At 38.6% G+C, this 12,209-nt stretch overlaps 1 protein-coding gene across 5 annotated transcripts in view; it reads right to left on the bottom strand.

The window, feature by feature from the left end:
• myot (myotilin) overlaps window positions 1-12,209 on the bottom strand; it is a 158,017-nt gene that overhangs the window by 88,029 nt on the left and 57,779 nt on the right. For all 5 annotated transcript variants that reach the window (XM_063053363.1, XM_063053360.1, XM_063053359.1 and 2 more), the window contains 2 exons: window positions 10,782-10,901; window positions 7,670-7,904 (listed from right to left, as the gene is read on the bottom strand). In XM_063053363.1, the coding sequence (XP_062909433.1) occupies window positions 7,670-7,904; window positions 10,782-10,901 (355 nt within the window). The remainder of the gene's footprint in view (window positions 1-7,669; window positions 7,905-10,781; window positions 10,902-12,209) is intronic.

The following is a 12,209-nucleotide window of genomic DNA, read 5'->3' as shown; positions in this document are numbered from 1 at the left end:
TCATTATGATACTACTCAAACCTTCCATTTTCTTGGAGTAAGGCCAATATGAAAGTGAAAATAGTTTTTGGAAATCAGAGATGAGGCGCCATTAAATTAAGATTGTCCTCAAAGAGAACGAGGAAGGAGATTTGGAGGAATTGCTTTGTATAGTATTGCTGGTGCATATATTTTTCTGCAGTCTGTCAGAACTAAAGAAGATTGACTACATTTTGAGGCAGAGAAAGATGGAAGCCAATGACAAGCAAAATGTATTATGCTTGTTTATCATTGTGCCATAGTGCATTCATGAATTGAGGCTGCGGATATTGTAATTTATAGTTGGAGTCCTTAGAGAAGTACTACACGATATGAGCCATGTAATTACAGAAGAAGACTTGCATGAGAAAAGGGCAGGTAAGTGGCTGATAAGATCACTATGCCAGCTGTGGATGCCTTGTTAACTGCAGAAGGGTGGGTAACAAAAGAGATCAGATAGATCTTCCTCTCAGCCTGCTTGTTGGCAAAGCTTCCTGCTCCATTTTACATTTACTAAGTTGGTTTGCACCACTCAGGGGAATTAAGTTAAGACTGTTTTAATGAAGATAAAGGTGTTATCACCAGCTGATGTAATACAAGTGAACTCTGTGCACAGAGGACAGCTAGTAGCTCAAGACCATAGAGTACTGAAGTAGAGCCGCACCATTGTTTGAAGAATTATTTCAGAGATGGCAACACTTTTCCTGTATATCGGTCAAAGAAGTCATTATTGTATTCAACTTTTAAGAACTATCATACATATCAAGTGACTTGTCATTCATCATATAGTCACACACTTTAATAAGCCCTTCCAGAAAATGGGTTCTTCAAGGACTTTATTGACTACATGCATTTATGTTTCTATCTGGAACCCAATGGCATTCTGTAAATCCAAGACATGTTGATTTTTAATGTATGTGAGCACTTTTGAAGCTCAAAGTGCTGTCCTGTTGAATGAACTATGCTACAGAATATTTTTATCACGTAGTGTATCATTAACATCTGAAATCAGTTTATCCTACGGTTCAGAGATTTTGACTTAGATGCTGTGAGATATAGAGTGGGCCTACATATCCTACAATTACTGTGAAACAGTGGAAGACCAAGTTTGCATTTACGTTAGTGTCTTTCACAACCTCAGTTATGTCCCAAAGCTCTTCAAAGTGTTGTAAGGTGGAGCAAAGCAAAAGCCAGTGTATACTTGACAAGGGCCAACAAATAATTGATAAAAGTGACCAGTTATATTGTTGTTTGGTGACGATAAGAGATAAATATTGACTAGGACAATAGGCAGAACTCACTGTTCTTCTCAGGCATTCCTAGCTCCCTCAGCACTGCACTGAGGTGTCAGCCTAGATGATGTTCCAGAGAATTGATTAAAACCTCCATTTTATGACTCAGAGGTGAAAACACTTCCACTGAGTCAAGGCTGACGCGCAAGGATTTTATGTGTTTATTTAAGATGAAAACTTTTTAACTTTGGATTAATAAGAAAAGATTCAAAAGGATGGGAGAGGGAGAGACCTTATGAATAAAACAATTGAGAAATACAAATTGTAATAAGGATGCAGATTGAGAGAATAAATAATCAGAAAATCAAACAAAGAAGAATACATCATCTTCGCTACTCTTATCTACTTTTAACACCACTTTCAGCTTGTACTCCTAGGCTCTCCTGTTCTACAACTCTTCCCAGAGCCCTCCCTTTCACCTTATAAATTCCTGCCATGGTTTGATCTGCCAAAATGAAATAGCTCATAATTATATGGATTGAAAGCCATTTGCCAATCCTCAGCTTATATACCCAGATGATCACTATGTCCCTGAATTTTTCAGAACCTTCTGTACTATTTACAACACCAGCTACTTTAGTATCAGCTACAAACTTACTGACCATGCCTTGTACATTTACATCCAAATTGTTTATTTAGATTATAAACAGCAAAGTTCCCAGCATCGGACCTTGTGACACACCATTAGACACAGACATCCAGTCTGAGAAAAACCCTCAGCCATCATCCTCTGCTTCCTACCACACATCCAATTATAAATCCAATCCAATATCTCCCCCTACATCCCATACTATATAACCTTCCAGACTAGCCCGCCCCAAGGGACCTTGCTAAAGTCTATATAGACAACATCTACCCTCTTGATTACCTCCTTGAAGAGTTCCAAGAGATTTGTCAGACATGACTTCCCACACACAAAGTCATGCTGACTATCCTGAATCAGGTGCTGTCTCTCCAAATGTTGGTAGAACTTTACCCTTAGAATTTCCTCCAGCAATTTCCCCACTACCAATGTGCAACTCACCAGCCTGTCATTTCCTGTTACAGAGTCATAGCTATGCAGCAAGAAAAGAGGCCCTTCATCCAAATTTGTCCAGGCCAATACAAAGTATCTTCCGAAGTTAGTCTCATTTGCTTCTAGTTTTAGACTCCCCTATTCTGGGAAAAAGACTGTAATCATCCAGCTTTTCTATGCCCCATGTGGTTTTATAAACCTCCAAAAGGTTATCCCTAAACCATTTTCCATCCAGGGAAAATAGCTCCAGCCAATCCAATCTCTGCTTCTCATTTAAACCCTGCAATCCCAGGAACATCCTAGTGAATCTTTTCTGCACTTTCTGCAGTTTAAGCACATCTTTCCAAACGTATGGCAACCCGAAATTCACAATATTCCAGGTATGGTATCACCAACAACTTATACAGCCATAACATGGTATTCCCACTCTTATACTCAATGTGACAGATTTGTGAATGAGATACTTAGCAAATGTTCCATAAATATTTCTAGCCTTTGGAAATCTCTGGCTCAAACCATAGCTGAAAATGTCACTAGTTGGAAAAGGTCAATGGTAACTACTGCTTTTAGCCAAGGCCCTGTTTAAAATTGGACTGGACTTGATCTTGCATATTTGAGTGCCTGTTTGTACATGACCAGGTTCTACATGGGGTCATTCAGTGTGTTCAATAGGATATTCATTATATTGTTACAATATTCAACAAACAACAGTCTTCTCGACCATCTTGAATTGTATAGATAAAATTGTACAGATAAAAACTAACATATAATGTTACTGTAAAGTCATTGGTCTTTTTCTCCATAATGTCCAATATTATCTTTAAATCTATTCATTTGAAGAAATTCAGGGTACAGCTCTTTTTTTAGTATTTTGCATTTTATTTCTGAAGTGAAACTTCATTGTTATTTTTGGATGAAATTGTGATGCTTAGGAAATTCACCCAGGTAATTCCCAGTGCAAACCAAAATGACATAAATGATAGGGATGATGTCAATCACTGTGAAGCTCCTTGGGATATTTTGCTTTGTAATTGAAGCTATCTAAAAGTGAATGATTGTTGTTGCTGAGTTTGTATTCTGATTGATTGTCTTTGTACAGAGGAGGTAAAAACTCTCAAATGATTGTGTGCCTAACATGTTGATGTGACATTTTGTCAGATATTTTAATAGATCCCCTTATTTATAGGAAAGTTTAAAATGGAGTTACATAAAGATGCTAATGTATGAGGTAGCTTGGACAGCGGGTTTAGCCTTCACTGTTAATACAGAGATGCAATAAGTAAGAGAAGACTATTAATGCATGCTGTTCAGTTTATCATTCATATTTTTCTGGAGTTAATAACTATAAAGTCCTTCATTAGCAGGAAGTTATCACATTCCTTTCAAAGCAATTTCCTTGGTACAAATCTCATAAATCCATAACTTAAAAATATCAACAATGTATTAATTTCTTATTTTTCTTTAAATGCCTTAACAAAATTACATATACTGCTCCTAGAATTCAATGATTGACACATACAATGATTTGCTAAATCTGTACGATGCAAATCAGTGCAAACCTTAACAATCCTCATTCTTCTGCAATCCAGAGAGTAAAATTTCATGATCCTGTTTTATTTCATAACTTACACCCCAGAAATTGACCCAAAGTCTAATGGGTTCGATCTAATGATTTTACACTTTTGCTGACACCAAGAATTCTACTCCAGTAGTAGCCTTGCCTGTGCTAGGTGTAACCTCAGAACTTGCATCCTTAATATATTTGTAACATCTATAATGTTAGTTGTTCCCTTGACTGTCATTGGCCATTAAATCGAATGGCTCCAGCAGATTACTTGTATTCCAATCTTGGTAAATGCCTCTGCCACTGAAATCTCAGGAGCTTTTGATGCTCTAGTCTAAGTGAACTAGTAAATAATGCTAAGAATGAATCAGAGCCTGCTTCAAAGTCAGGTGGATTCAGAATTGGCTTGCCTGCAGAAGGCAGAGGGTCGTGGTGGACGGAGTACATTTGGATTGAAGGGTTGTGACTAGTGGTATCCCACAAGTATCGGTTCTGGGACCTCTACTTTTTGTGATTTTTATTAACGACCTGGATGTGGGGGTAGAAGGGTGGGTTGGCAAGTTTGCAGACGACACAAAGGTTGGTGGTGTTGTGGATAGTGTAGAGAATTGTCAAAGATTGCAGAGAGACATTGATAGGATGCAGAAGTGGGCTGAGAAGTGGCAGATGGAGTTCAACCCGGAGAAGTGTGAGGTGGTACACTTTGGAAGGACAAACTCCAAGGCAGAGTACAAAGTAAATGGCAGGATACTTGGTAGTGTGGAGGAGCAGAGGGATCTGGGGGTACATGTCCACAGATCCCTGAAAGTTGCCTCACAGGTAGATAGGGTAGTTAAGAAAGCTTATGGGGTGTTTGCTTTCATAAGTCGAGGGATAGAATTTAAGAGTCGCAAGGTAATGATGCAGCTCTATAAAACTCTGGTTAGGCCACACTTGGAGTACTGTGTCCAGTTCTGGTCGCCTCACTATAGGAAGGATGTGGAAGCATTGGAAAGGGTACAGAGGAGATTTACCAGGATGCTGTTTGGTTTAGAGAGTATGGATTATGATCGGAGATTAAGGAACTAGGGCTTTACTCTTTGTAGAGAAGGAGGATGAGAGGAGACATGATAGAGGTGTACAAGATATTAAGAGGAATAGATAGAGTGGATAGCCAGTGCCTCTTCCCCAGGGCACCACTGCTCAGTACAAGGGGACATAGCTTTAAGGTAAGGGGTGGAAAGTTCAAGGGGGATATTAGGGGAAGGTTTTTTACTCAGAGAGTGGTTAGTGCGTGGAATACACTGCCTGAGTCAGTGGTGGAGGTAGATACACTAGTGAAATTTAAGAGACTACTAGACTACTACTAGGTATATGGAGGAATTTAAGGTGGGGGGTTATATGGGAGGCAGGGTTTAAGGGTCGGCACAACATTGTGGGCTGAAGGGCCTGTACTGTGCTGTACTATTCTATGTTCTATGTTCTATAAGTTTATTCTCACAAAAATTCTCCACATTTGTTGTTCATCTTCACTCACTATATTCACTCGTTTAATTCCAACTAACTTTCAGAAAAAAAATTGTGAATCTTTTTTGTCATTTTCAGCAGTAATTGAAATTATAACTATAAGAACCTGAAACAGCTAATCGCCTTATACTTTCTAAATATTTTCCTTTATGATGCCGTGTTTCCAGTACATTTTGTTCCTTTCAAGCATTTCCTGACTTGAAGATCTCTATCCTGTCCTAAGTATAAAGTCTATTTCAAACTAATAATTTGATAGTTCTACCATTTCTGCCTCGAGTTGGCATCTCTAATGGTTTCAACTAATTGTTCTGTCCTCATTTTGCTCTTAAAGTTAATAACTGTATGATCACTCAACAACTATTGGTCCTTTTGCCTAAATTCCTTTCTTAGGTAGGAGAAGATACTGTATATTACACTGGACAACAAAGATTTTGCTTCCTGAATACTTTTTGGTGTATCTTACAGATTTTGGGCTGCTGACCATGAAAATCACCATGAAATTTCATGATTATGCACCAATTTTTGTCATCACCAATATTTGTTACTTCAGTTCATAATTCAAGTCAATTAAAATGTTGCCCACAATGTAAGCTGAAAAGTTTTCTGTCTTGTCCAGACATCCCTGGGCACGGTTAGGCAGGGCAGATGCTGCATGGCAGGACAAGTCTTAGAACAGTTATAAAAGCATCACAGACACACCATTCCATGCATTGCGTTTACATGTATATCAGTTTGCGATCACATTGATGCGCGTGCTCTAAGTGCATAGCATATTGTGTGCGCACATTATAATAAAGAAATTGTATCTTCAGAAACATTTGTAATAGCAAAATGTCTCACCAATGTTGGTGCAGTCATGATATTTTCTGTTATGCTTGTGGTGAGTATACGCTTAAATCTCAGAGATGGAGCATGACTCCTCTTATTAAGAAAGCCTATCAGCTCTACTTTGGGTGTAAAATTGGCGACCAAGACAAAGCCTGGGCTCCTCGCGTTTGTTGCGCAACCTGCGCTGTCGTTCTTAGAGCTTGACTCAGGGACTCGGAAGTCAATGCTGTTCGCTGTCCCGCTGATATGGCAAGAACAGAAGGATCATGTGACAGACTGTTACTTCTGTCTGACTAGTGTGTCTGGTTTCTCTGCTAAAAACAAGAAATCCATTGATTACCCCAATCTCCCTTCAGCCATGAGACCTGTGCCGCATGATAATAATCTTCCAGTACCAAAGCCACCAGAGACGTGGAGTCTAGAGGAGACAGATGAAGATGCCATGATGCACGAGCCAGGAGTAAAAAAACAACACTGATACTGATATAGATTTTGATCATTTTATGTCGAGTGAGCCTCATCTGATAACTCAATCTGAGTTAAATGATCTAGTCAGAGACTTGGGTTTCTCAAAGGCAAAAGCAGAATTACTGTGTTCAAGATTGCAAGAATGGAATCTACTGTCACCAGGCACAAAAATTTCCACAAAGGATTTCGATATTTGAGACGGATGTTTCCCAGAATAACTGATGCCAAGATTAAGGAAGGCATTTTTGTTGATCCACAAATCTGACAGGTCATCAATGATAGGCAATTCAAAGGGCTTCTAGTGGGACCAGAGAAAATCACATGGAAGGCATTCAAGAATTTTGTTGAAGATTTTCTTGGCAACTGCAGAGCACCAAACTGTTTGTAGCTGGTTGACTACATGCTTCAAGCATACAAAACCATGAAGTGCAACATGTCACTGAAGATTCATTTTCTGCATTCCCATTTAGACTTCTTTCCTGCAAATCTTGGTGCTGTCGGTGATGAACATTGTTAAAGTTTTCACGAGGACATTGCGGTCATGGAGAAGCGGTATCAGGGCAACTGGAATCCATCAATGCTGGCTGATTATTGTTGGACACGTAAGTGAGAAGCCTTAAACACTGAGTACAAATGAAAATCATCTACAAAACACTTCTAGCCTAGTTGAACTACTGCAAAGCGTCAGCATCATTATGCAATTAAAAATGCATTATATTCAATAAAAGTTAATTTCTTGTTTCTCCAAATTCCTACCTGATAGAAGTAGTCTGAAATTATATTTGTGTTCAGCTTCTTGTGGTCTATCATAACCACAGGATATTTCTGAGGAAGCAATACTTGTGAAAAAATTTGCTGTCCAGTGTCATTACCTTCACTTGTTTAAGAAAAATATTTTTCAATTCTCTTGTGCATATTCATCGTTGCACTTTATATCATAATAGAGCCTTTTGTATTGATTTACATCTGCATACTCACAGTTCAGGATTGACTTTGAATGCCTGTGTTTTCGTTGATGGAGAGATGTTTACATCAGGACGAACGCCAAAGATCTGAGCGTCGGTCTGTGGTTTATTCTGCTTATTTGAGTTCTCCAATACAAATTGTCTGCTGTGCATCCCTTTGTCATTCAAAAAGCCTTGATCTCTCATGGAACTATCTGAATATATTTTGGTGCTGGACTGAAAACCTTGATCTTGGGTTTTCTCACTTTCTGTAAAAAAAGATAAATAATACAATTAACCGTAATAATGTGTATCCACAACTGTTAGATAAATAGTAGGTAAAATTTAATGCACTGAAGCACAATTACATAAAGCCTTTTCCACCATCTGTTCACGCTGACAAATCACCTACCTATCACAGATCCAAGCATCTGTGCTTGTACTGTAGAATATATACCATAATTAGAAGTATTTATTTAGAAATTCATTGGCCTAGGAATTTGATTGCTATGTATAATGTTGATATGCTCTACGTCTTTCAGTTTGAGGAAAATTGATTGCTATGTGTATTCTGGTACTTCGTATTTACTTACTTCACACTATTACTGCAATTGTCCAAATATCGAGTCACAGTCCTTGTGTGCATGACATGCTTTTGCATAGGGGCTGGTTATTTTGGAGGGATTTCAATCAATGTACATACAGTGCAGAATATATGTCATTTTCATAATTTTATACTATTAAAATACTGTTCACTAAGTACACACACCTTAAATTTTCTAGCAGTCCTTTCACGACATAGCCTATTCCTGCATCCAGAGTTGATAATCGTGATGCCACCACTGGGAGGTTGGGCATGAGCCTTTTCAGTGTGAGCCATTCTTTGTCAAGGTAAGTTGTTTCCTTCCTTTTCTTATATCCCTTTCATGGTGCCTTGATCACCATTTCCCTCTCCCATGATCATAACTTCCCTCACCAACCCCCATTCATGTCCCAGTGAATCAACAGTTGATTCCAGCGGAGAACCCACTAGGAGAAAACTGACCAAGATGGGTGTTAAAATGCCAAAGTAAGGTGTTTCTGTGTTTCCTGTGTCTTAGGTCGTCATACAACATTGCAGTGTGGTAGAATTTCTAGGCCTTTCCTTCTTAAGTCATAGACTGACATGACAAGGAAGAGACTACTCATGGTGTGGACTAACAATATCTTATATGGCAGAATAGGGACTATTTAACTCAGATTGGCTTGTGTGCTACATTGCCTCACTTTCTTTCAAGTTTAGGATTGAGTCCACCTTTTATACATTTCCTTTTTCTGATTGGTTTAAGATCTTAAGTTTGGACTGCTTTTGTAGGTTCAGATGAGGGTGTGGCCATGAATTAACTCTTCCTCGATATTACCATGTCATTGGCAGCCCAAATAAAATTTGGGAAGTTTGTCTAGTGAAAAGATTTAATAATCAGTCTGAAACATTTGTGGAGCACCTCTGCTCCATCCACCAAAATTGGAATTTCCTAGCGGCCATCCGTTTTAATTCCTATCCCCATTCGGTCCTTGGCTCCTCTTGTGGCATGATGACGCCACTCTCAGGGTGGAGGAGCAACACTTCATATTCCGTCTAAAAGCCTCCAACCTGATGGCATGAATGTTGGTTTCACCTTCTGCTTTGTTTTTTTCTCTATTTTCCCCTCCCCCTTCTATTCCCTACTCTGGCCTCTTATCTCTTCTCGTCATCAGCCTATCATCTGGCCATCGTGGCCCTCCTTCATCCCTTTCTCCTTTGGTCCACTCTTCTCTCCTGTCGGATTCCTTCTTCTCCAGCCATTTAGCTTTCCCACCCTTCTGACTTCACCTTCTACTTTGTCCTTCTTCCTCTCCTGCATTTTTTTATTCCGGTGTCTTTCCCCTTCCTTTCCAATCCTGAGGAAGGGTCGTGGCCTGAAATATGGACTGTTTGTTCATTTCTATAGATGCTCCCTGACCTGCTGAGATCCTTTAGCATTCTGTGTGTGTTGTCCTGGATTTCCAGTACCTGCAGAATCTCTGAAACAACTGTTTCTTTCTCTCCATTAATGCTGCCTAATATGTTGAGTATTTCTAATTCCTTTGTGTTTATTTAAACCATCTTCGGTCTCTTTGTTTAAACTGGATATCCCATGCCTGTGTTTCATTTCCCAAGGTTCAACCAGATGTATTGAAAATCTCTGGCTGAATTCATCTTTGATTTAATGGAGTGCATATTCATGTATTTTGTTAAATGTTCTGGTGGAGAAAACTGCAGTAGTGATAGACATTTAAAAATTACATTAGTGATAGCATATAAATGAAAATTTGATGTTCATCATTAATAATAAAACTATAGGGTTTGCAGTAAACTTTATACCTAATATGTGACTTTTGAGTTCTTGTGTTCCGTGTGTGTGTGTGTGTGTGTGTGTGTGTGTGTGAGATACAATGTCACAATGGTGCAAAAATAAAATACTGCAGATGTTGGAAATCTGAAATAAAACAGAGAATGCTGGAAATAGCTGATTAGGTATAAGAAATCCAAACCAGCACTCTAGATCAGTGGAGGGCTATCTTCACTGAATGAGAATAGACCTGGTCAGGATAAAGTGTAATTCAATACTGATAGGTAAACAATGGGTGGCTTTTAAGGTATGGACTAGATACCTTCCCAGAATGAAGAAAGGTAAGGGAATTAAAACTAGAGCTCCTGGATGTTAGGTGTACAGAGATGATAATAAACAATGAAAATAATTAGTTAGGGGCACATGGCTGGTGAACATCTTCAGTGAAAACCAAGCTGAATGTTGTAAATTGAGAGGGAAAGATAAACGGGGCTGTGGAGTCCACTTCCTAAAAAACCTGTCCCTTCTTTGCAACACAAAATATAATTACTTTCAAACTTATTCTAGTTTTGACGTATGGTCATCAATCTGAAAGATTAACCCTGTTTCTCCCTCCATGGATGCTGCCTGAATTGTTGAGTACAGCCAGCAATGTTTAAGTTTCCTTTCACAGAGATGATTTTATCCCAATACCTGTCAGTAACCATGGTAGCTTCTATCCTATGCCTGAATATATTTTTGTTGAATGTTTAGAGGTTGCCTGACAGTCACTTCAATGGAGTGTGCATTCTGTACCTGAATAGACAGTGAGCTGGCCACAACATGAAGTTGCACCATTTTTGTTGGTAGCAACACAATTGTACAAGCCCGAATCTTCTGGAAAGGCTTCTGTAATTACCAGAGTGCAAACCTCTTCTGTAATAAATAGAAAAATTTCAATAAGTTAATTTTGTTAAATATTTTGTCCTGATTTTAAATGAATATCATTATAGTTGTACAGTGAAGAATGGTACAAGAAAACTGTTGTCAATCATTTTAAAGATTATTGCACATCTGACCCAGTTCACTACAGGACATTCTTTATAGCAGTGCCATCAATATGTATATTTGTAATCCTGTGACATTTTCAAAAAGTAAACTTACAGAAAGAATGTTGTTAGATATTACCCCTTTTAACTCTTAATCCAATACTTAGTGATTTACACCAGTTAATTAAGCAATGCTTTGATATTAAAATTCTCAGCCTTGGATTTTAGATCCCTGCACACTTTGCCCATACCTTTTTATTCTGTCCAGATTTATATCCTCCAAATGATGAACATAAGCAGTAGGAACCGGAGCGGACCATATTGCTGTTCAAGCTTGCTTTTACTCTACTATTCACTAACCTTAGGACAGATCTGATTGGACTCAGTTCCATTTTCCTGTTTGTTACATTACAGTTCAAAATCCCATATCTCTTGGCTTTGAATATATTCAAGACTGCTTCCACAGCACTCTGGCATAGAGAGTTCTCAAGATTCTGATGAAAGAAAAATCCTTCTCCTCTCTACCTTCAGAATCCATTATTCTGAAACTTATCTCCTGGTCTACATTCCTTCATGAAGGGAAATATCTTCTCAGCATCTACCTTTAGTGGATATCCACCCTTCGCCAATTCACCCTTCGCCAATTCTGAACTTTTAAGAATCCCAAATTGAAGATAAATAGATTTTTTTGTATTTTTTCACTATTAATTGTTTAATAGATCAAATTAAACTAATCCAACAATTTCCAGTATCGTAACTGGTTATACTTTATTCTTTCCTATGACACTTATTAAAGGCACATCAGGGGCATTGTGACAGGGTAAAATAATGATCAGATTACAAAACTTGGTACCTGTGGTATTATAGCATTGTAAGTTTTTCCTATGATTTTCTTTAAAATTGAGGCCTCTGTCGATCATGGATACTGCAACCTAGCTGTCTAGATATGCAAACCTGGGCAGTACAATATGGAGAGCAAGCTGTGGTACAAGAAGCAAGTTTCCCCTCTCCACACATCGAATGAACCCAAAGGAACAGCAAAGACTGATATGGCTTGGCAAAAGTGGCATCGCAGAAGTTGCCACTCAGCATTGAACTCAATGTAGGACAACCTTAGGGATTCCAGCTCCGGATTTTTCCATCTGGGTTTACTTCGAAGCATTCCCCATGAGTGGGTATAACCGCAAGGCAGATG

This window comes from Mobula hypostoma, chromosome 7 (genome assembly GCF_963921235.1).
Source record: "Mobula hypostoma chromosome 7, sMobHyp1.1, whole genome shotgun sequence".
Classification (NCBI taxonomy): Eukaryota; Metazoa; Chordata; class Chondrichthyes; order Myliobatiformes; family Myliobatidae; genus Mobula; species Mobula hypostoma.
This window is presented reverse-complemented; position numbering and strand designations above follow the sequence as displayed.